The 24,162-nt window shown below is 32.3% G+C and overlaps 3 protein-coding genes across 9 annotated transcripts in view; all 3 read left to right on the top strand.

Moving 5' to 3' along the window:
- Positions 1–24,162, top strand: part of MPK17 (MAP kinase 17) — an 81,691-nt gene that overhangs the window by 53,586 nt on the left and 3,943 nt on the right. Inside the window, exons 1-3 of one of the 3 annotated variants that reach the window (XM_088803397.1) lie at positions 22,689–22,707; positions 22,791–22,881; positions 23,037–23,264. The exons of 1 other annotated variant lie outside the window; for it this stretch is intronic. The gene's annotated coding sequence lies outside the window, so the exon portion shown is untranslated. Of the gene's footprint in view, positions 1–22,613; positions 22,882–23,033; positions 23,265–24,162 lie in introns of those variants that run through there. One more of the 3 variants, XM_007045076.3, reaches the window with a different exon arrangement.
- NUDX25 (nudix hydrolase homolog 25) lies at positions 10,602–14,351 on the top strand. The gene is made up of 6 exons (XM_007045083.3): positions 10,602–10,844; positions 11,316–11,366; positions 11,929–12,021; positions 12,530–12,624; positions 13,857–13,968; positions 14,063–14,351. Exons 1-6 carry the CDS (start codon positions 10,779–10,781, stop codon positions 14,165–14,167), a joined length of 522 nt encoding a protein of 173 aa, XP_007045145.2. The 5' UTR covers positions 10,602–10,778; the 3' UTR covers positions 14,168–14,351.
- Positions 14,917–20,609, top strand: LOC18609778 (uncharacterized). 5 transcript variants are annotated; one of them, XR_001926666.2, is made up of 5 exons: positions 14,917–15,252; positions 16,233–16,850; positions 18,500–19,584; positions 20,038–20,197; positions 20,311–20,609. XR_001926666.2 is itself a non-coding variant. In XM_007045082.3 (3 exons), the coding sequence occupies exons 1-3, from the start codon at positions 15,028–15,030 to the stop codon at positions 19,415–19,417; spliced, it is 1,761 nt and encodes a 586-aa protein (XP_007045144.3). In that variant the 5' UTR covers positions 14,917–15,027; the 3' UTR covers positions 19,418–19,969. The 5 variants fall into 5 exon arrangements, 1 of the variants encoding a protein (XP_007045144.3); XR_016024556.1 differs by having other exon boundaries at positions 19,868–20,197; XR_016024557.1 differs by lacking the exon at positions 20,038–20,197.

Below are 24,162 nucleotides of genomic sequence, written 5' to 3'. Positions count from 1 at the left end.
TTTGGCCAATTACAAAAGCAGTTCCATTAATAAGAAGCAACATGCAAACATACAAACTCAATAAAACTCAGTCTCAAAACAGGCTTCCAACATCCACAAGGGATTCTTGCGAACAATACAAAGAATGAATCTTCTGTCTAGGCATTCGTTTTGCCAAGTAACGATGACGCCATGCAACATTGATACCATTACTGTAATGTTTACTTTACATAAAGGGACTAAGTCCTAACTCAGATCATATATACGCATTAGCTTCATTTCATTTCATTTGAAACTACAATTTCCTATAGTTAAATTAAAAGTCAACACTTTTGACTTTCTTTTTAAAAGAAAAGGGGCAGCATTTATTTTAAGATTATCAAACATCACAGGGTTTAGACTTTATTTTCTAGTCTTATTCAATTGCACTTGTATTCTTTGTTGACAAATATTGCACCTTAAGAAGCGTGGGCATACAAAAGCAAAGACCAAGTGATATTCAACCCAATTCACGAGATGCTTCAAACTTTAAAGGTAAAGTGGTAAATGAGTAGGTAAAAATCCTAGGTTTGTTGAAAATTCATGCCACCAGCCGCCTGAATGGCTAAAGGTCGAAAGTAATTCAATTCTAGTCGTCAATTTTTTCCTTCTTGTCATCAAAAGCCACTATCATCACGACCCACCTCCATTAATTGGATGTAATTCAGTCGAGCCGACTTGACAGATTGGCAGCCTCCACCTCCATCAATAAACTCAATGCTCGAGCTTAGCTCAAGCTCGCTCCAACTTTAGTGAAAATATTTGGGAGATTTCTGTATTTATATATCTTGTTTAATTTAATTCTTCGAATATTTAAGTTAACCGATAAATAAGATAACATCAACACTGATGTGGTATTGAAGTGATACATTTTCGTTAATATAACAACGTGAGTAGATGACATGCTAACATGTTATGTTAAGATGCTATCACGTCATTCTCTTCTTTTTCAAAATATAATGTGTACTTACCATCATGTTCAAATCTTTACTTTTAATAATTTATTATCTTTTTTAAAAAAAAACTATATTATTTTGGAGTTTTTTTACACTCTCAAAAATCTCAACTATAAAAGTATCTTTTTCTCATTTTTTCTTTCCATTCTCTCTCTACCTCCTTTTTTTCTCTCTTTCATATAGCTAGGGTTTTATAACTAGAGTTTTTGAGGGTGTAAGAGTGCTTCAAAATGATGTAGTTTTAAGAAAAAAAATGAGAAAGAAAAAGAGAGAAAAAAAAACAAAAGTAAAAAAATTATTAAAAGCAACAGCTTAAGTGTGATGATAAGAACTGATAACTCTCAAATATAGAGTTATTTGTACTTAATTTAGATAATAATTTAGCGTAATTCTTGTAGTAATACATAAAAATTAATAAGTTTTATTTAATTATTTTAAATTAGATATTTTAGGTGAGTCAATCTAATCTTAGTTAATTTTATACTTAATTTAGTGTTAATGTAGTTAAAATAAATTGTTACTGATTTATTTGTACTTTTGTAAGTGTTTGATGAAAGAAGAATTTTAATGAAAAAATGAGAGCAATTTCAAGATGTAGACTTACACTGCACATATTTCGGTATTTTAGCTATAACTCTCTCTATAGAACTCTAAATGAGATGATTCTTAAACCATTGGAAAGATAAAAGAAAACTCTACAACTTTTATGTTTACCACTTTGCTTAGTTCAGCTTGGAAGGAAATCAAAAATCTTGTTGAATTTGACATACTATATTAGTCTTAAAGCAATTACGATTTTTGTTAATTAATTGGGTAAGACTATGACCTACATAGTCTGATAAGAAAATCTTAATTGGAATTGACTCCTTTCTTCACCCAACTTAACCTAACTTCAAAGTCCTATAAAAATAACCTTTTGAGGACTTTTAAAAGAGAGAAAAAAGAACAAAAATACTATATTAACATCTGAGAGTCAAGCCACAAAGTTATTAAAGCTAAGAAGAATTCGAAGGATCGAAGGAGATTTGGAAATCAAGAATACAATCATTGATTTTTTCTATCTTTTTGTTATTCTCTTATTCTCTTGATTTTGTTTTTAATGTTTACGCTTTATTCAATGATGATGCGTGACTTAATAAGTAACTAATTCATTAATCTAATATTATAATTGAACTCAATATGTAGTTTGAATTATTTATCTCTCTTTTACTTATGTTTGATGGATTTAAGTTGTTTATTTTATTTTTTTTCTTAATGCTTCTAATTGTCTGATCACCAATTAGATTGAATTGGAAACCTAGGTTAAACCTTGACGAATGAGATTTAGATAGACCTTAAATAAAATAGCGTATGATTGAATACACTTAGTTGATTAGGTGATCTAATTTGCATATAGGGTAGATATATACTTATAAGCCATACGTAGCAAAAATTAGAGCATGAACTTAATGAATTTTTCTTTGATTTAATTTGCATAGACATATAGTAAATTAATTGGAAAATGTATTTTTATGAGAAACTCGACAGAGACTTGTAAATAATTTAGGATTTTAGATTAGCAACTTAATCCATTAAACTAAGTTAAGAGAGAGAAAGACAATAATTAGATGAAGTATTGAGGGACATCATAATCTTAGGTCTAATAGTTAAGTGAGTTTTATAAAACAAATTTACTATTTAATTTTAGTTTCAGTTTGTTAGTTTAATTTTTCTTTTTAATAATTTTAAATTTAATTATTTGGATAAGATTAAGGTGTTACAATTTTAGTAGTTAACAGGAAAAAGTAATTCAATTCTCTATGGGATCAACACTCTACCTATTACTATATTTTCTTTGCGATACGTACATTTACGTGGGTAAAAAATTGAACAAGTACCTTGGTATACTTGCTACAGATCTTGGATTCCTAGCAAAAACAAGTCATATTTTGGAGAAAAAGAGACTGACATGATGTGGCAGCATCGTGACATGCCACGTGGCAGCATCATGACATGCCACATGGTAACCTCTTAACATGCCACATCACTCTAACATGCTAGCTTAATACTGTCACATCACTCTTAACATGACGTTAGCATGTCATCTACTCACCACATCAGTGAAAATGTACCACGTCAGCTCCACGTTAACCCTAACATCATCTTATTTAACAATTAAGGAATAAATTGCTTCAAATTGGAATACGGTGACTAAATTAAACAAAATGTATGTACATAAAAAGCTCCAAAGTATTTTGACCCATAAAGTCCATTTCAAAAAATGATGGAATTACTCCAATTTTATTGGATTCTTTCAATTTTTATTAATTTAAGTTAATAGTTCAATCACTTGTTTTGGCACTTGATCGGATTAAAATTCATACATACAAGCAAATGATCAAAATCATACCTTTCGTAGTGATTTCAATAAATCACAAGTCATTTCCCCTTTTTCTTGATTGCATACCAAAGCTCAATTGTCGCAAACCAAAGCTGTCCATGTGTCCAGCCTATAACAGTGATTCACACAAGTGATAGATGAAAGCCTTCTTTAAGGTAGGGATTATGTATATACCGTGAACCGATACTAATGGCCAAGATTTCATAAATCTTACCTTTCAAAGAATCGGTTTTGGTAGAAAAGATGACAAAGAAAAACGATTTTTGGAATCCTCTTAAAATAAAGTTTCTTAGGCTTATGGAGGCTTTTTCATTTTCTGTCAAGTGTTTCTCATCGCTAATTCTTCTCATATGGTGCAGCATCCACATTCAAGTATTTTATAGTTAGGTTAAATTGCTGAGCCAACTTTTGGTTAACTACAATTTAACCGTTGTACTCAATTAAACCATTTAATTAAGTCCATATTGGAAATTTCAAATTTCTAATTGAGTACAAATCCCATTGTAATTTCACATTATCACCTTATTGTGTGTGACCCATTAAAGTAGTGTCTAACAATACATCATGACCACCCAAATGTTAGGAGAGTCACTATAGTTTGACTAGCCTTTTAGTGTACGGTATTTCATTGTAATTTGATCTTTTCATCAAATATATCGGATATGTCATAAAGCATCACACGGTGTTTACTTATGACATCCCATATTAGTCCTAAAGTTTCATATTGACCTATTAAGATCACCTCTGCCAAGGACTTTGTCAATATAAGCTAAGAGCAAGTGAGATATGTCCCCTTCAAATAATTTAGGGTGATGAATCCTCTATGCACTACTCATTCATCTTCACATGCTTTATATCATATCTAAAAGCACATTGTTTAGGCATCTGATCCTCTCTAAACCCGTAGGAATGAAATCAAAATATGACAATTCGCATACAATATGACATGGTATCACAAGTCTAAGGATTACTTACACTATTGACATGTGAGACTATTTTCATACACACTTGAGTGAAATATCAAATGAAACTTTTATAGCGGGTCATATTTAGAGAACTTGGTCCTTAACAAGCACCCACATACTATCCCCAAGTATCTCGCATACTTCAACCTATGAGATTAGTTACTTACTTCCAAAATAAAGAGACTTAGTATGTACAAGTCCTTGAGCTTTGCCGATGTCCTTATTCTTAACAATACAATGATCAGGAACATATTTAAGAACAAGGCTTCGACGCATAAGAATCTCATAATTATAACCTTTATAATATCTTTAAAAAGTCATTATGTTCCAAGGACTTTATCTACATAAATCTCTCATAACTCTTTATAAATAAATTCATGGATAAAGAAATAACTCATACATTACATAAAATATCCATATTGTATTTAACATGAAATATAACTAATTAATATAATATTTTACAAGCACAAAACCTATTGGCTTGCAGAGCTTATACTAACAATATGTATGAAATTTATCAATCAATTTGTAGCATTCATTGGTATTAAGGATTAGGCAAGTATTCATGAGTAGAGCTGTTTTTGATTGATGGGTTGCCTTGGAAGATTTTCTACATGGAAGAAATTGTGCAAGATCAATTTCGCTATTATGTTAAGAAGAAGAGAAAAATTTATGTAACAGTTGGATACATATAGAGGATAGAAAAAAAATGTTCAATTACTAATGAAATCAAAGACCAATGTAAGAACAAAAGTGATTATGCAAAAATCAAAGTATAATACATGTATAATTAAATTTTGTTTGTCAAGTCTTGCGTTTACAGATATGGAAGATTTGTTAACATAAGATTGAAATTCAAATTTAGTGAGTATATGTTTTGTATGACAGCAAGCTGTATTGAAAAGTTTGCCATTTAGAATCTATATTCTAACATATCATAAGCATGTTATAAGAAAAAGAAGGGAAAGTATAATTCAGTTGCCATTTGAAGGCAAGGGCTATTGCTGAAAAGACTAAATGAAACTTGTGACAGTTCAAACAATCAAAACAAAAATGCAACAAATCTTTGAAAAACAACTAATTTCACAATCAACGATATTAGCGTATTGATTTTTGTAGACAAAGCAAATCAAATATTATTTATTTATAAAAAAAGCCTACACAAATAGTAAAAACCCATAATACAGAAGCAATCACAAAACAAATAATGAACATAACAATGAAACAAATGGCAAAAATACCTCAATGTCACAAACAAAAATAGCCAAGACAATAGAGAGAGAGGAAGAAAAAAAAAAAAGAGAACTAATCAAACATTAGAAAAGAGATACTTTGAAGATAATATTTAAATTGAACCAATCAAAATTTAGTTATTGATCATCCAGTTTCTAAATAAATCAAGGTAATTTAGAGATAATATTCATATTTATGACCAATCAAATTTAATTATTAGTCATTTAATTTATCTCTAATAATTATTTTAATTTAGAGATTAAAATCAAATTGGATTGTTTAATTTATCTCTAAATAAATTAAGATAATTTAGAGATAACACTTAACTTTGACCAATCAAAATTCAAGAATTCAAAATCCGACCAATCAAAAGACTTTCAATAAGTCATTATAATTTATCTTTAAATAAATTAAAATAATTTATAGATAATTCAAAGAGACTACATTTTCATCAAAGTCTCCCACCTAACATTATAAATAGGGGACTCCTCCAAGCTATTTTGATTCATTTGGAAGCATTCGAAGTTTAGGAGGCATTCGAAGATTGAGAGCATTTCGGAGATTGAGAAGAGTAAAAGATTTTTGAAGTCAAGATCAAGTGGTAGCAAAGTTCGTGATAAAGATTAAGTCGTGAAGATCCTTGAAGTGAAGATATCAAGTGTTCGTGATTAAGATTAAGTCGTCAAGATACTTCATCAAGATCAAGTCGTCAAAGCCCTTAAAGCAAAGATGTCAAGTGTTCGTGATTAAGATTAAGTCGTTAAGACATCTGAAGCGAAGATCAAGCGAAATTCTTGATCAAGATATCAAGTGTTTGCGATTAAGATCAAGTTGCCAAGACCCTAGAAGCAAAGATCAAGTGAAGTTCGTGATCAAAACTAAGTCCGAATTCGTGACTTTTGAAGACAAAGTGAAGAAATTAATCAGATAAATTTTCAGAGATTATAACTCATATCATGAAATATTTGTATTTGTCTCGTAATTTTCAAGTCAAGAATTTTCGACGAGAAATTTGTGTTTACAATATTGAAACCTTTTGTTTATTTCAAGATGAATGGAAAATCTTGAACCATTTATTTTCTTCCCTCTGCAACCAAAACTTGAAAACCGTTTTCTTCCCTGCAGTTCTTTTTCACTTTCTTTTTCCATCTCTTTTTTCATTTTCTCTTTATTTCAATTTTGCACCAAAATTAAAAAAAATTGAAAGCTTTTGTTTATTTCAAGCTGAATGGAAAATCTTGAATCATTCTTTTGCTTTCTCTTATTTAAATTTTTTTATTATTAAGATTTTTAGAAGGGAAGATGAGTTAACAAAAAACATTGTTCTGATTTTGAATGGTTTAAAGGGCATGAAAAAGCTAGATAGGTAGTGTTATGGATGGCATGAGAGAGAAATTACGAACATCTAATTTGTTTGAAATGGAGGTTTCGATTTTCTATGTTTATTTTTATTACACTATTTAATTTTAATTGTTAATTTTTGAATTTTGTTCTTTTCTCTGAGCATGGTCGAAATCTAGCATTGGTATCAAAGCCACCTTGCATTTGCTTTGGATTGAATGATGTTTAGTTGTTGCCAATATAAAAAAATAAAATTTGCCTTAAAACCTTAATTCAAATCGACATGTATGTTATAATTGTCAAAATTATTTTGATTAATTTTAACATTCAATTCCAGCAAGTTAATCATGATTTGAAACTTGATTTTAAGTATTTAGATCTTGATTTGAATCAAAAGTTGACTTTTGATATTTTCATTATCATCATCCTTACAATTGCTCAAATTCAATAATTAAACTTCTTAATTATCATAAATTAAATATGAGACAAAGCATTGGACATAAATAATTAAATTAAAAGAGGGTAAAGGGTATGTAGGTGCTGAAACAACGTTTTCTCTGGATCTTTATATTTCATTTTGGTAATCAAATCAAAGTAGAGAAGAGAGAAATGATGGGAGATCATGTACACAATTATGCTTTAACATGGACTTGTACAAAACAAATAGTAAAAAGGAAAATAAGAGAAAATTGTGATGAGAAAGCTGAAAAAGGAGGACAGTTGGCAACTCAATCAATCCAAACATCTTTGTAACGATTGACTTTTTCTAACATATTCCGAATCCCTATAGCTACCTCAAACTCGCTATTTCCCTGTTGCCCTTTTTTACTTATACTCAAGAGCTAGGTACAACTTTTACTATGTAATTGCATTGAATCAGAAACCAAGTATTTTTCATGAAAAATAAAGGACATTAAATAAAAATTTGTTTCTTAAAAAGACCAACTACAAAGCAACTGTTAACTGCATCCTAAATTATCATAAAATATTTATTAGCCCTTGTCAAATGTCAAATCATATACTATAACTCCACATGTTGAAGATAACTAAAGCTCCATTAACTTAGCCTTTGAAAAAAAATAAAGGGCTTCATTAGCTTAATGGATAATTCCCTCTATTTTTTTTATTTGATTTTAATGAAATTAAAAAATGATTTCACGTTTTTTACATTAATATTTTATTTTTAAAATTATATATATTCACTTAATATTAAAAAAACATGGAATATCAATTTTTATATATTTTTTACAATGAAAGAGATATAAATAAAATGGGACAAAAAATAATAAGTTATTAAATTGCTTTTGGAATGTCATGATTACCATATTGAAACGTGATTAGTGAGAAGACGACCTATGAATATCAAGTTATAAACATTCAAAACTTATTTGGAATTTCAAAAGTTTTGCGGTGAGGGAATAAAAACTCAAATTATATCATTTATTGGTATATATAATCATATAATTATTGAGATTTATGATATATATATATGTATTTGTATATATATAAGTGATGGCTTTGCTTAATTTATTTTAATTTCTCATGTTAATTTGTCTTATATTTAAAAATGAAAATCTCATAAGTTGTAAGAAGAATTTCTAATTTGGACGAAAAAGAAATTCATACCATATATATATATAAAACAAATTTGTCCAATTGATTGTAACTTTTGCTACTTACAACTAAATTATATTTAAGTTTGAACATAAAAAGGTAATTTAATTTATTTTGAAAAAGTTAAATCTAAAGTTAGAATTTTATGGTATCGTATTCCAACGCATAATGTACTAACACATGGGAATCTTGTACAACGAAAGAATGGTACAAAATTTAGACCTTGTGCATTAAAAAGAATCTTTGACATTCGTCACATAGAATTTATACATTTAAACTTTATGACTTTGACAATTTTAATATTTTGAATGTATGTGTGAACATCGACAAGCTTAGATTAAATCATTCTTCATTTTTTTTTTCTTATGAAGTGATACGTAACAATAGTAATTACAATTATGATTAAAATTCAATTGATTTATAATTAAACAATTTTTTACTTATTAAATAATTAAATTATCACTTTTCAATTTAAATAATTCTTAGTTATTGTATAAATAGTATTAACAATTGTACATAGTAGTATCAAACAATAATTAAAATTCAAATTAAAAAGTAAGCACAATTAGCAATGAGATAAAGTCTAATCTTGTTTCTAAATTACTATTTTAAATATTTTTATTATAAATATTAATAAAATTTATCTAAATTGAAAATAAAGAATTTTAATTACATTGAATTACTTTCATTAAAAATGTTTGTCCTAATTCTAATAAATATTGAACAATCTACAAATTAATATTACAAAATATATATTATTTACACTTCAAACTTTATAGTTAATGTTTTTATTTAAATATAATTATTATTAAAAAAGAAATAAAAAAAAGAATTCACATGTAGGACAACAAGTACTGGTTGATTTAAAATGGAAAAATAATTAAAATATAATACTAACTATAACATAATTTTAGCCTAAATAAATTAATATCATATCTTTCATCATTCAAAAATTTTATTTATTTTTTATATCCAACAACACATTTATTTTCTTAAATAAAAATAAAAAAGACAATAAATTAATACAAAATTGAACAGAATCCACGTTCGGTAAGGGTGAGATTAAACTTGGGTTGGGAAATCGAGCAATAGAGCGTGGACAGGACGCTCCAGAGATTGGCGAGTAGGGGGATCTCATGATGACAAATATTAAAAGGATTTTGTTTCTCCTGAGGGTGGATGATGATCAATGTGCATCATCATAAAAAAGAAAAATAAAAAAAGAAAAAGGAGAAAAAGATGCTTTTATTATCAAAATTATCTCTCTCTCACTCCACGCAAAGTCAACGCCTTTCTCTCGCCCACTACTTTTTGTTTAACTTTTTGTCATTTAGTGCAGTGCTGCTTAGCAATCGTTCTTTCCCCTCCGCGTGTTTGCTCTTTCACTGCTCACCCCTCCGCCTCTCTCTCTCCTCGGCTTCTTATTCTATGTGCTCGTTCTCATTTACTTCTCTCGAGACCCCCACTGCCCCTCACTCTCATCATCGTCCATTCCTACCCTGCTATAATCACCTCCCTTTGTGTGGTGATTGTGATGGGCTCTCTAAGGACATAAGAATACACCGTTCCTTTTTCTTTTGCAATAACTATGGTCGGTTCATCTCTTTCGCCTACTAAAATGCAGGACTATTATCAAAATGGGAGTTGAACTACAATTGTAAATTAAATAAATTTATTAGGCGTGGCACACAAGTTGGCTCATTTTTAGGTTTTGGTACACTAATTACTAATGTTATTGAATGCAAAGTAGTAAAAGTTTGAAGGCAATTCATTGCATTCAATGTTAATTAGCAATGAGCAAGATTTAATGCACTGAATTAGTATCAATTTCAAGACGTGATTTTATTAAAAATCCCAATTATGAACTTAAATGAATTTTGACTGGCACACGTGTCTCAATGCTATAAGTGGAGTTCATGATGGAACGAAATGGAGGGTGACATGATAACATTGCTAGCAGAATCTAAAAAGAATTGATAAAGGGCCAAAAAGCAACCTGGGAACAGGGGGGTGCGCAGGATAAGAGTCAGCAGTCCATGGACTCTTCCCCCTCTATAAAACAGAGTCACCCAATTTCACCATTTTCTGAAGGTCAGCGTCACTCATTCCCATAAACACCCCTCCTTCCAAAATCATAAAATATAAAGAAAAAAACCCACTTCTTTTTTCTTCAGCTTCTTCCGTCTCTGATCTCTCCCTGAATTCCTCAGACTGAATACTGCATTTACTCTCTGAAAAGAAAACTAATTAGAAGTAGAGTAGGAATTAAGAATGGAGGGACTGCCCTCTGGTTATCGCCCCAACGTTGGTGTCTGTCTAATCAACTCTGATAATCAGGTACCCCTTTTACTTTTTTTTTTTGGTTTTCTGTTTTTTTGTTTGTTTGGTTGGTTTTTTTTTTTTTTATCTGAGCTTCTGAAAGCAGAGGGGATTGAGCTGGCTAATGGCCTGAAAAGATCAGACAGTCAGAAAAATTAAAATAATAATAAAAAGAGGAGTTGAAATCAAGTTATCTAATTAACGAAAGTCAAATTTGGATGTCTGTGTGTGGATTTTCTGGATTTTTTCTTTTTTGAGATAAATTATTTGGAGATAATTGATAGAGATGTACTGTTTGTTTATCAAACTGTGTAGAATATGAAAAAAAATGCATCTGGGCCTTGGACTTGGGAGCCTGAGCTTAAATTAATTCAAGTTAAATTTACATTTTGTTATGGAAATTTGTGTTTTTTAATGGTTGTTTGAGGTTTGTTCCTGCAGAATATATGGGTAGAGAAAGCTGAAAATTCTTCATTTTGCTGCTTGCAGGTTTTTGTAGCTTCCAGATTGAATGTTCCAGGAGCCTGGCAGATGCCTCAGGTACTACCCTGTTAGATGTTCTATTTTTTGTTGGACTCATTGCTTGCTGAAAACTTCAATTCTTAGTTAAAACTAGAGCACTTTTCTTTTTCTTTTTTTTTTTCTTGTTGGCTGTTCTGAGTAATTACACAATTTATTTCCATAATATTACTCTTCCTAGACCCTAATGGGTGAACACTATTACTGTATGGCTGACTTCAACTTTTTTGCCTTCCAAGTGGAGCCCTTTTTTCATCATTCTCTGTTTCATAACTGTATGCTTCTATGTGTTTTACGAAAGTGTATTTACAGTTCTTTGTGAGTGTGCATATGACTCTTTAAAAGAAATGCTTTGCCAGTCAGTTGTGTTTATTTTCTTCCAAGTTGAATGTCTTTCAAGATCTTTCATGGTAACAGAATAAACGATTCCTTCCTTATCTTACTGCGCATTTTTTTCTTTTTCTTCTTTGTGACATTCAAAAACTTGATTTTGGTTTAACCTGTGATGACCTTATTTCTAAAAAGTGCATGTATATTTTGGCTAGCTTAATTGATTATAAAGTTTGGTATTTTACAAACTCAGGGGGGTATTGAAGATGGTGAGGAGCCAAAATCTGCAGCAATTAGGGAATTGCGAGAAGAAACTGGAGTAGCGTCTGCTGAATTTATTGCTGAGGTTTGTTAAAAAGATGGTGTTGTTATGCTACAGTTTTTTATGCAGGACTTTTTATACACGGCTATTGGCAGAAGCACATCATGCGTGTCATTCTGGTCTTTGTTAATTTGTCATTTTAAACTTCAGAGGTTTGACCATTGAGTTGAATTATTATTTCCAAAGTCACTGCTTATTCATCCATAGTTTTGCATGGTATATTTAAAGTCTTGGTCATGTTTCAAAAATCAAAGAAGTTTGGATCAAGCTAAAGAAAAGGAGGATAGAACAACATTTTCTCTCTTCATGTATGGTCTACAGAAATAAGAGAACCTGACACATGGTTATTTCAAATTGTACAATCACTGCAATAAAGGTACTAGATATAAAATTTCCTACTAAAAATTCAAAGCAGTATTTGTAATATTCCAAGCAAGACTTTAGTTTATACTATATCCTCCATTCTCTGCTACTTCCTTCTTTCTTTTCCCAATTGCTGCTGTACATCTAATCAACACTCCTGGTTTGGCAGGTTCCTAATTGGTTGACATATGATTTTCCTCCTGCTGTAAAGGCCAAAGTGAATCGACTCTGGGGAGGTGAATGGCATGGGCAGGCACAGAAGTGGTTTGTTCCTCCTTTCTTCCTTTTCCTGTCTTCCTTTGTCCAACCACCCACATCCAATGTAGTTTTATAGTTTAGGCTATTGGCCACAAAATTCTCAGTGCATTCAGTGCATTTAGGGCATGCCTACAGTGCCATACAACTGAAAAACAGAAACTATATGATGAATTATGTGGATACTTGCATGGGTTATCTGGTAATGGTTGACCGTTTCTTGAATTAGCTCGCATGCTTCCTTTAGAACCTTAGAGAAATAATGTTGTTTTGATGGGTACTCTCATGTCTCAATATCCTATTTGAAGCAACATTCTGTTCTATTTCATCTGATGGGAGTGATATCATATGTGTGGGATATGGGTACATATAAAATATATTGAAGTAAAATGTTTTGAATTTCATTCCTGCTAGAGCTGCTAATATAAGAAATGCTTATGGATTCTGTTGTCCGTTTGTGTGTGCGCTAATGGAATGAGTGTGAGATATGATATAACTTTTGTTCTTTTTCTTTCTAGTAAATTTGGTAACTCTGAAAGAGAGCGAGTGAGCCAAGCTTCAAAACACTAATTATTTTCTATCAGGGATGAGTGGCTTCAATTAATATATAAGAGTCGGAAGAACCTCTATAATTGAACTAAGGACTAGTTTATGATTAAATTCTCTTATATTGGATTTTTGTATGGAATTGCAAGGAGCAGTTAATCAGTATCAGCTAAGAAAAGCAGCTTTAGTTATGCTTTTTGTCCTCATATGGAGTTAGTGGCTAGCATATGCATATGCCCTCTAAATTTGGAAACATTTTGGTTAATATTTTTGAAGTATGTTTCATTACTTTGTCAGATAGTTTTGATGCTTGTGTGTGTGTGTGCTATGCTTGCATCTTTCTCCTGAAAGGAAGAGAGACCGACTGCATGAGTTATCAAAGCAGTTGAGAGGCATGAAATGCTTGTTTGTGATTAATGTGGTATTTAAACTATGATCAGCACAATCTACAAATCTCTGGCGATTTTCTTTCTCCCTCTCCTTGTGAAAACGTGTGCATGAAGCCTGTGCTTTAAAATTAGAAACAGCTGTTTGCTTCTTTAATTTAATTATTTAATTTCATTATTATGCTGTTCCCAATTTGATGGCTGTAGTCATTTTTACCTAAGGCCATGAAATGCATAGGAAGAAATAATAAGAGTTTGTCTTGTTTTCATATGACTTATGGTCTCACAATAGATAGGGACAATTGACAGGTTTCTTATGAGATTAACAAAAGATGAGAGTGAGATCAACTTAGCAAATGGAGAGGCAGACCCAGAATTTGCTGAGTGGAAATGGGCAACCCCTGAAGAAGTTGTGGAGCAGGTATTGTGCAGTAGCAGCATTATGAATTACTATCATATTAGTTTTACCAGTGAGTATAAGGCTTACTAAGATGTTTAAACAAAATGGGTTGCAGGCAGTGGACTATAAAAGGCCGACATATGAAGAAGTTATGAAGACCTTCAGGCCTTACTTTAGTGACAATAGCAAAGCCGCAAAATGTAAATCGACAAAATGGTGATATGCTATGGTGTGTTTTTGTAGGTTTCTCTCTATGGGCTTTTTTTCCTTTTTGTTGGTAGTGATTATATTTGGACTCTCTTCATCCATCTTTGCTCTCTGTAAATGGATATGGAAGTTAGAACTTCAAATTTAGATGGTTGTTTCTTTGTAATAAAAAAAAAAAAAGTCATGCTCTTGGTTTTTGATTGGAGTTTTGCAAGTTGAGCCATCTTATGCTTCATCTCTTTCGTTTCTTCTCGTGTAGCATAGCGTGGAAATTTCCTCCAGTGGCTTTCAACATGTTATTTACAAAAGATATTTTAGAAAATACCCATGCATGATACATTTCTCAAAAAGTGAAACAAAATTAGGGTAACATGATGAATTTTATTTTATTTGTTATCTTAAATAAAATAATAAATTTGTACCTTATCTCTTTTTAAAATCAAAACCAATTGAGTCAGTTGGAGGAAATAACCAAAAAGAAAAAAGAAAATTAGTTTGATTTAAAAATTAATGTTAATTATATCAAATTTTTTATTTAACCTTACCCAATATGTTGGTTTTTTTAGGCATATATATATATATATATATATATATATATATATATATATATATAAAATAAAAAGAGGATAATAGAGAAAAAGGAAGAGAGATTATAAGCATTCAAATCTTAAAACAATTTAATTAATGACCTAATAGAGAGATATTTGTTTAATTAATTTAAGTTTAATGACGTAATAATTTTAAACAAGGTTGGTTTCTTATGGTACGCATGCAGTTGTTGAGTCTCACACTAAGGCCTGAAAGTTCACGGCGCTCCTATCTTTTGTCTCTCGGCCAAGAGTGTAGTCTTTGGGAAAGCAAAAACCGCTGGAAATGGCGGAATCAGATGCTGTTGTTGATAATCCCATAAGCCCAGCAGCTGAGGGAATGCTTAGTAATAGAAATAAAGCGGAAATAAGCAGCAAGGTTAAAGACGCAATTCTCGCACAACTTGCTGCTTCAAACCCCTCAATGCCCATTAGCCCCGACCTCATCCAACTCCGCTTGCAGCAATTCTTTCCAACTTTCCACACTCCCATTCACCCTCCTTACTCTTTGGTAATTAACTATCAATTTCACCTCTTTTATTTCTTTTTAGTTCCATTTTTGCTATTTATTCTTTTCTTCTTCAATAGTTGTTATTTACTCATAAAACAAAATTAAATTGATTCAAAATGGATATAGATGCTATGTACAAAGGGAAAATCACGTTTTTCGTTCGATTGCATCTTTCATTCTTATTGGTTTATTTGTATTGAAATGTATTTTTGCCTGCGGAAATAAAAAGTAAGTAGGAAAATTAATAACAAACCGTTACGTTTTGGAAGCGACAAAAGAAGCAAGAAAACGAGTTCCGAAATGCTTGTTTTGGAGCTGTTTTGTGCTGCAAATGGGTGGGTATGACTATGGCATGATTAATTACTCAGAATTAAAGTCCTTTAAACTAACACAACATGTTGCATGATATGATATGGTTAACATGTTTAGATACTATTACTCTACTCAGACACAATAAAGTTAGCTGATTTAGACATGACCAATCTATTTAAACATGAATAATAAAGTATTTTATGTTTTTTTTATAAATATTTATAATTCAATAAATAAGTATGTATAAGTTAGATATGTTGAGTAATGAGAGTTAATGTCTAAATACGATTAATTAAACGTGTGTGAAGGTGTCATATACGGATAAGATGTGTCAATCTGCGTAAGACATGAATATTTTTGTACTGTAAACAAGTTACACAATTATGATACGAATGTAATTATACATTACTCATATCCGCTTAAATTCCTGTTCCTGTTGTGTTAGTAGATCATATCTAAAATTGTCGGGTCTAGCCTGTAGCCAAAAAATGCTAACAAAGCAATTGCATTTGGCAAGAAATGTACGGATATGCTGCCATTTCTTTCTAAAGTAAAATGAAAATCTTGATTGCAGCTTAGCAATGGGAGAAACTGAACATTGTCATTTTTAGATTCTTATTGCTTATTTATCTTCTCACTTTTGCCTTTTTTTGTGTTGGTTGGTTTAGATGATACAACAAGCAATTTTGAAATTAAATAATGAAGGTGGGTCAAGTGAGGAGGCAATATTGAGGTTTATAGAGAAGGAGTATGAGGGTTTGCCATGGGGGCATGCTAGTTTTTTGAGTCATCATTTGGAGAAGGTTTGTAGGAATGGAGATATTTTATGTGTTAATGATGGGCGGTTTATACTCCAAGTGAATGATGGTGATTTGGGGCATGAGGAAGAGAAAATGAGTCATATATTGAACATTACAAATAGAGATGGGAAGGAAGATCAAACCTTTGTCCAAGTCAAGGGGAGAGAAGTTGAAGTTATTGATGGCTGGAGTGGGGTAAACTGTTATCAAGCTGAAGAATCTGAGGATCAATGTGAAGGCAAGAGACAGAGTGTTGAAGGAAATGGGCAAATTAAAGCATGTGAACAGAGAATTCTGGGATTTGAAGAACAAAAGGAAGGCAGACAAGGATTGATTGAAGAGGTTCAAGAAGAAAGTCAAAACTTCAATGGACAAATTGAAGTGGCTGAAGATGTCAATGAAGCAAAAGCAATGCCAGCTGAGGTGGCTCAAGAACAAAGGGCAGAAGAGAGGAAGCAACCAGAGATGACTGAACAACAGATTAAGGTGGTTTTTCTTAACTGTTTATATTATTGCAATTCGCAATAGCTTTTTTCCTCCTAGTTGTGGTAGCAGTAAAAAGAATTTAAACAGCACACATAAATATGACTATTGTCGTTGGGCTTAGTTGGGTGACTAAAGGTTGAATCAGGTTTTCAGTAACTTGAATTGCTGTAATTAGGCTTATAATACTTCTCTAAGAATTCTGCTCAATGGTAATGTTGCGATTCCTTAGTGCGAGAAAGGATTGTATTTAATGGTTACTTCATGTCAGTAAATCACTTCCATTTAAATTCTGACACATAATCATATGTTAAATGCGTCAACTTGTTTTTTTACACATCCTTTGTGGATTCTAATGAAGAATATTCCACCATTTAATATCCCCACAAATGATGTGTAATTTTTCAAGAAGTCTGATTTACTTGTCTGCATTTGAACAGAAGTGATATTTGCTGATTTGCTGTAACTCTTTCCTACAATCCTTGCTCATTTTACTAGTTTCCTCCTGAACGTAGTGTCTACTTAATTATGAAGTCTATTGTTCATTAAGGCTTTCAAGAACACCATTTCAGCAATGATTATACAATTAATGCTCTGGCAATCACCTTATAAAGGTAGCCACCTACATTAAGTGTAAGAATCTTTTTAAAATTAGTGACTTTAACTTGTGCCCTTATAAGAACCCTTTATTAAAAACCTTGGTTTATTCTGGTCTTAACCATGATACCAAAAGCCTATTTTCCTTTTTAAAAGCACACAACTTCTGGTGCCATGTAGTAGTGTTTGTCTTTAAACATCGTATCAAAATCCTCCTTCAATATGTCAAGCACTATATTAATCAACTTTCAAGGACAAGCCAGTGCTCTTTTGTTGGCTGCATGGACCTGAAACTTTTTATATGTGATTCTGCTTAGGTAATAAATTCAGTTCTTCTGCGGGAATGATGCAGTGAGCTAGAATCTTTATGGAATTTATGGCAGAAGCAACAGGAAATATTGAAAAGATAGTTTGGTACTCCTTGTAACAAATTCTATTTATTGATCATACATGGAAGAGCCAGTTCTTCTCGAACACATATAACTGCAGTACATAATCCAAATACCCTGGCTCAAGGGGTATAATGTTTCTATTCTTCTATTTTGGCAGGCAACAAGCATCTCTCCCTCTCTATCTCTCCCTTAATGTAATCCTAATTATGGGTAGAAGAAGATGCTTCTGTTAGGATGAGTTGATTCAACATTATTTGAAAAAGTTTCCTTGTTTTGTTAGTTAAGTTCTAAAATTGCAACTATCGTAATATTTTCCAGAGAATTCATGATGAAAATAAATGAATGATAATTTTGTAGTTCTGACTTTCATGGTCTACTGAGACTCCAGCTGGTGCCTGAAATACACTCCCTAAAACTGCAACCTAACAAAATGATTACTCATATCACATATTGCAACTTTGAACAAATAAGCACTTCTTATTCATACAAATTGAGCATTTTATATTTGTCTCTGGTTTTATAACTTCGTAGTTGTAAACAAAGATAGCTACACTAGCTCATACATTTTTCTGTTGGCACAAGTGTTAAATATATTTGTGACTGAAGTGCAACAAGATTTGACAAACAGCTGATTGAGACTTAATGCTTAAATGGAGTGAAAAGGTATTAAAGGATGATATTCCCCAGCATATGATGAAAGAAGAGAAGAAATATGTTGAGCAACTACATCAAACAAAGGGTGCTGATGGAGTAATGAAATCTAATGTTGTAATGATTGGTGAACAAGAGCAACCACAACGAGGTAAGATGAGTAGTGAACAAGGCCTCCCACAGGACCAGCAAGTTGACATCACAAGCAAGATGGTATTCCTTTGTGATGGAGAAGATGGAGAAAAGTTGAAGACTCCACTTGGGAAATGTTCCATGCATCCATTGGAAGAGGAAAAGATGGAAGCTTTAGAGCATGAAGGGCAGCAGCGAAGGAAGCTTCATCAAGGAGAAAGGGATTTGTTTATTGTCTGTGATCTGCAAGCACAACAGCAGTCACAATTGAGGACACATATTTACCAGAAGGCACATAAGTTGCACACAGACTCAATATCAGCATCTTGTGAATCCAGGGAGTCAGGGCAGATCCTTGTTAAGAAACTTAAGCTTTCTCCTCAAAGGCCTTCAGAACTTCCAGTAACTACATCTGAGGGGTTTACTCAAAGCAAGCAGAAGCCAACTAAGATTTATACTAGGAGAGAGGTACAAAATTCTCAGCTGAAAGTAAAAACTTACCTTGGTATGTCCAAAAATATAGAAGAGCTTGAGAAAAAGCAAGAAGAGGAGTTACAGAAACCAGAAAAGCTTCTAGAATTAGAAAGCAAGACCAAGGAAGCAAAATTTGGTGGTGAGGAGGCAGCTGTATCCCTATCAATCGAAGTGAAAGATTCCATGAATGCACCCTTGGATCTAGAGCAGCATGGAAGGGAACACCAAAAGAGGCAGATAAAGGTTTATGTTCGGAGAAATGTGAGCAAATCCCAGCTAAAAGAACCAGAAATTTCCAATATATTTCCATCAAATTCAGAATAGCTTGAAAAGAAATAGCAATTGGAGGTTGAATCTCTCATTGAACGCAAGCTATCAGGGGCTGCTGAAAACTTAAAATTAACAGTAAAGAAAGGGGCACATCCGTATTAGCCTTCCTAGTGAGAGGGAATTGATGCTGTCTTGCTGGCTAAATCTTTTATAGTCTCAAGGTGAGCCTTTATTTATTTTGTTTTAGAGCTCTATGCTTGCTTGCAGTTTACCTGAGTGTATCTACATTTTTTTTGACAGCATTGATATGTTTGATCATATACTGATTCTTAGTGGAGCAGATAATTTCCATGCTGTATTATTTCACATTTAAGTGTCTTTGGTATCTGCAACAGATTACAAGATTTCTCATTATCTTGCTTCACAGTTTTAGGACATCCAAAATTTGTGTTTTCCTTTCCCCTGTAGTGGTCTTATCTCTAAAGCATGCACTTATATGTTCAGCTAGCTTAACTGCTTACTGTTTTGGGGTTGATAAGCTCAGCTGCGACATTGATGATAGTGAGAAGCCAAAATTCCCAGCCATCAGGGAATTGCAAGAAGAAATTTAGAATAGTGTTTGCAGAAATTATTACCTGAGGTTTCTTTAAAACTGATGTTATATAATGCTACAGGTCTCTGTTCAAGGATCCCATGCACTGGTGCACTTTTATTGGCACTGGCTCTTCACTTGCGTCATTCTCTACTGTCTTAATATTGTCAACCATTCAAACTTAAAGGGAAAAGTTTGTTTTCCTTGTCCCCATATCTTTGGTCTTCTTAATATAACCAAAGGTTTGAATTTATTGATGGAATCTATTGTTAACTAAAGTATCAATAGTTCTTTACTGTTATGCATCTTATTTATCCTCAACACTTGTGTTTCTGTTTCTTCAACATAAAAGTAGGAGTCAAACTTCACTCCTTCCATTTTGATTCATTGGATTGGGTAATTGTCGTCCAAATAGCAGCGTTTGGTGAGAGATTGCAGCACATGTTTATCAGTATCTAGATTAGCCAAGATTCCTTCATCTCGTTGTTTACTGAAAAATGTTTCAGACCTAATTGGGCTGCAGAATTGTTTGGTATGACCTCTATCCTTGTATTTTGTGAATGTTTTCAAGTTTTGAATTTTTTTCTTCTTCTCCAGATAATTATATACACAAGTAAATACTTATTGAGTTTTATTTGTTATGGTTTGTTGATTTATTAACTTCTTTTATTTGATATATTATGTCATCTATATATATATATATGTATTTATTGACAGTTCAAATTTTGTTTTGATACAATTGAAAATGAAAATTATTAAAAAATAACAAGAATTTAAATTTGACTCTATCCCTTTTAAAAACAAGTAGCAAGAGTTGATTTTTATTCCTTCGCTACTAATTTTATTAATAAAATTAAATTAGTATGCGTGTAAACGTTAAATTATTACTTCCATGTCCTAAAGTCAACCCTGATATAATATAGTACTTGCGTTATTTTCACGGAAGAACCGAGAATCCGTACCAAAAGGGTGAGCAATATGTTTATTTTATCAATTTGAGAAATAAAAAATTTTGAGAGAAATTTTTTAGTGAAAAGTGGATTTTTTAATATGAAAATGATTTTTTTCAAAAAAGGAATAATTTCAAGGAATAATACTGTCATAGGTCTACACATTCAATCAAAATATATATTAAGTAAAGAAAAATTTTTTATTTATAATCTTTAAGACCTATATAATTTTTTATTGACAGTTGCTTTTTTGTAAGAATTTTTTTACTCATAGAGAGGAAATCATTTTGATCTGAATTTATCACATTGATTTAAATTATTAGAGTCTGTATTTTCAATGCAAAAAATTGACTTGATATATATGACAATTACATTAATATTTTTAAAATCCATGACAATTCAAGGTATTGAAAACTCAACTTTCATTTGAAGAGAAAAAAAATCTATTTATTTATATATATATTAATTTATAACTTCATTTAATTTGCGAATAATTTCAACAATTATGTTATAACAATGATGTTATAGACTGATATAATCATGATTATAAAATTTTTAATTTCATAACACTTCATGTCCGCAATGTCATGTTTTTGACGAAACCAGCCTTCATTTGCTTAGAGATTGTCCAACTGCAGCGGGTCTTTGGAAGCGTCTGCTGCCTCAAAATCATACACACCAATTCTTTCAAGCAACATTTCCAGAATGGCTCTACGTTAATCTTAGCCAAAAAAATTCCTCCATCTTTGAAGTCCCCTGGAACATCGTATTCGGCACAACTTGTTGGTATGTTCGGAAGTGGACAAACCCATTCATTTTCGAAGGTCGTGAAATATCCATTGGAGGACAGCTGAGTACTATCAAAAGCATGGCGGTGGCAACGTGGAATAACCGGTTAACCTGTCCATTACAAAATGGGAGACCAGCTCGGCAAGAAGGAATATTAGTAGGCTGGGTCTCCCCACCAGTGGATTGGATAGCATTGAACTCAGATGGGGCATACAGGAGTAGAAGGGGGGTTGCTTCAGCTGGAGGAGTACTGCGACTCTTAGATGGTTCATGGATAATGGGATATGCATGTAACTCAGGCACAAGCACAGCATACCGTGCGGAGTTATGGGGAGTTTTTCAAGGACTCAAGCTGGCTTGGGAACACGGTTACCGAAGAATTAACCTGCAGGTAGACAACAAGACAGTAGTTCACGCCCTTAATACTCAGTCTATGCATCCTTGCTCCAATTCAGATGTGATAAGAGCAATCAAAGACTTGCTGAGTAGACAATAGGAGGTTAGCATAAGTCATATTTACAGGGAAGGGAACAAAATCGCTGATTTCATGGCCAAATTAGGCTTTGATTTAGTTTCTGTTTTCGCTACATATGATGCCCCACCTGCAGATGTAGCACATCTTTTGTTAAATGACAAATTGGGAGCTGGTTCCCCACGCATGATTAATCAATAAAGTGCCTTCTTTTCTTAAAAATAAAAAAAAATGTGTAGAAGATTAAATCGAATAATGATTACGTCAAAATTTGGTGATCACGCGTAAAAAAATTGGTGCCCACGAGATCATGTTGTCGCTTAACACCGACAACAAACAGATTCCGGTCCACACCTTCCACGTTGCAATGCAATAAACACTGAACACACGAATATAAGGCTTACGTGGCACGACCTCGTTCGTCCGATGACATGTCACACTGGCGATTGGCCACGGTTAAACTGGAGTTATGGGCCGCGAATAGGCGAATGGCTATGGGAGGAAGGGAGCCTAACAAAGGCAGAGAGCAGCGTTTTGCGTGGTACGCAGCCTCGTCAAAACCCAAATCCTCCTCTTTGCTTTCTCCTTCTGATCAATTTAATATTAATTGCGATCTTATTCCAGTATGATTGAAACGACGTCATCACCTCACCTACCTCCAATCCCCTCTCTCCCTCTTTCTTTATAGCTTCCGCAAATGTGGGGATAAGATAAGGTTTGAATTTCGAGCAGACCCAAAAAACCCTTTTAGATAATGTCTCTCTCTTTTTTTTTTTTTTAAATACTACTAGTAATTGTTTTTCCTTTCCCATTTTTTCCATTTGTTAATATATCTTGATATAAATAGTAACGATGGGTTTCTGACAGCAGTTGAGTTTTGACCTGTTCAAGTTTGGTCAGCTTCCGCTTGATTCGGGATATGTGCGCACATACGTATAAATATACGCTTACGTGGTGTATTTCTACGTATGAGGTGTTGGAGGTGCTATTTGAGCAGTTGATATCTTCCTCTCCGTGATTATTTAAAGCTCGTGTCTCCAATCTTCAAGCTTTTTCAGCTTCTGGCTTGGAGTCGTTCGCCGACAAAAAAAAAAAAGAGTAATCTTTCTTCTTGCTCCTTAATATTTTTATATATATATTTTAATGAGTTTTAGGGTTTTTTTTTTTCCCTGTTTGGTGGAGTTTAAATATCTGCTTGATGGGTGATATTGTTTTGAAGTTTTGCTTATAGAATGGAAATTTTGATGTTTTAGCCTTTAGGATGAAAAGGACTTGAATAATAAAGGTAATACCTACAAGCTTATTGGGTCGATTTTCTTTTCTTGATTTTTAACAAGTAATATGTCTGCTTGGGGATTTTTAAAGTCTCAAAACATTTACCAATCATAGAGTTTATTCTTACATTTCTAAATTTTATAACTAGATAGGAAAAAATCGTTTTTGATGTGTATGTTTTTGTCCTTATCTTGTCTATATGCTAAAGTTTGCATCTAATTTACTAGCTGGTGTTGCTAGAGGTCTGCATGAACACGTATCTTTGAAGAAAATTGATGTTAAAATTTTAGTTCTTTGTTTGGAAACAAGATTTTCGGGTAGTGAATTTGGATTTGATTTTCTCCATAAATTATGAAGATGAGTGTAGTTGCTGTATAAAAATATTAGTAAAACTTCCATACACCTAAACATTTTAAAGAGTGTAATGGGATATATTTGAAATTCACTTTTCCAGTCTCGGTAGTACAAATTCACTACGTAATAGAAATCTAACAAAATCCATGGATTTGAGCATAATCATAAATCTTATACATTCATGGGTATTACCGCACAACTTATGCTATATTTGAAATTCAAATCCACCTTTCATCAAGTTCCCAAATGCAACCCTGAATAACTAATGTTTAGAAGGTTGAGATCTATTCAATGTTAAGGGTTTCGCACTTTCATTGTATTACTTCAAGTACGCTGTGAGCACACTTGTAGTGTAAGTTTTGTGTAT

Source organism: Theobroma cacao, chromosome 2, assembly GCF_053813885.1.
Source record: "Theobroma cacao isolate CCN51 chromosome 2, ASM5381388v1, whole genome shotgun sequence".
Lineage (NCBI taxonomy): Eukaryota > Viridiplantae > Streptophyta > Magnoliopsida > Malvales > Malvaceae > Theobroma > Theobroma cacao.
This window is presented reverse-complemented; position numbering and strand designations above follow the sequence as displayed.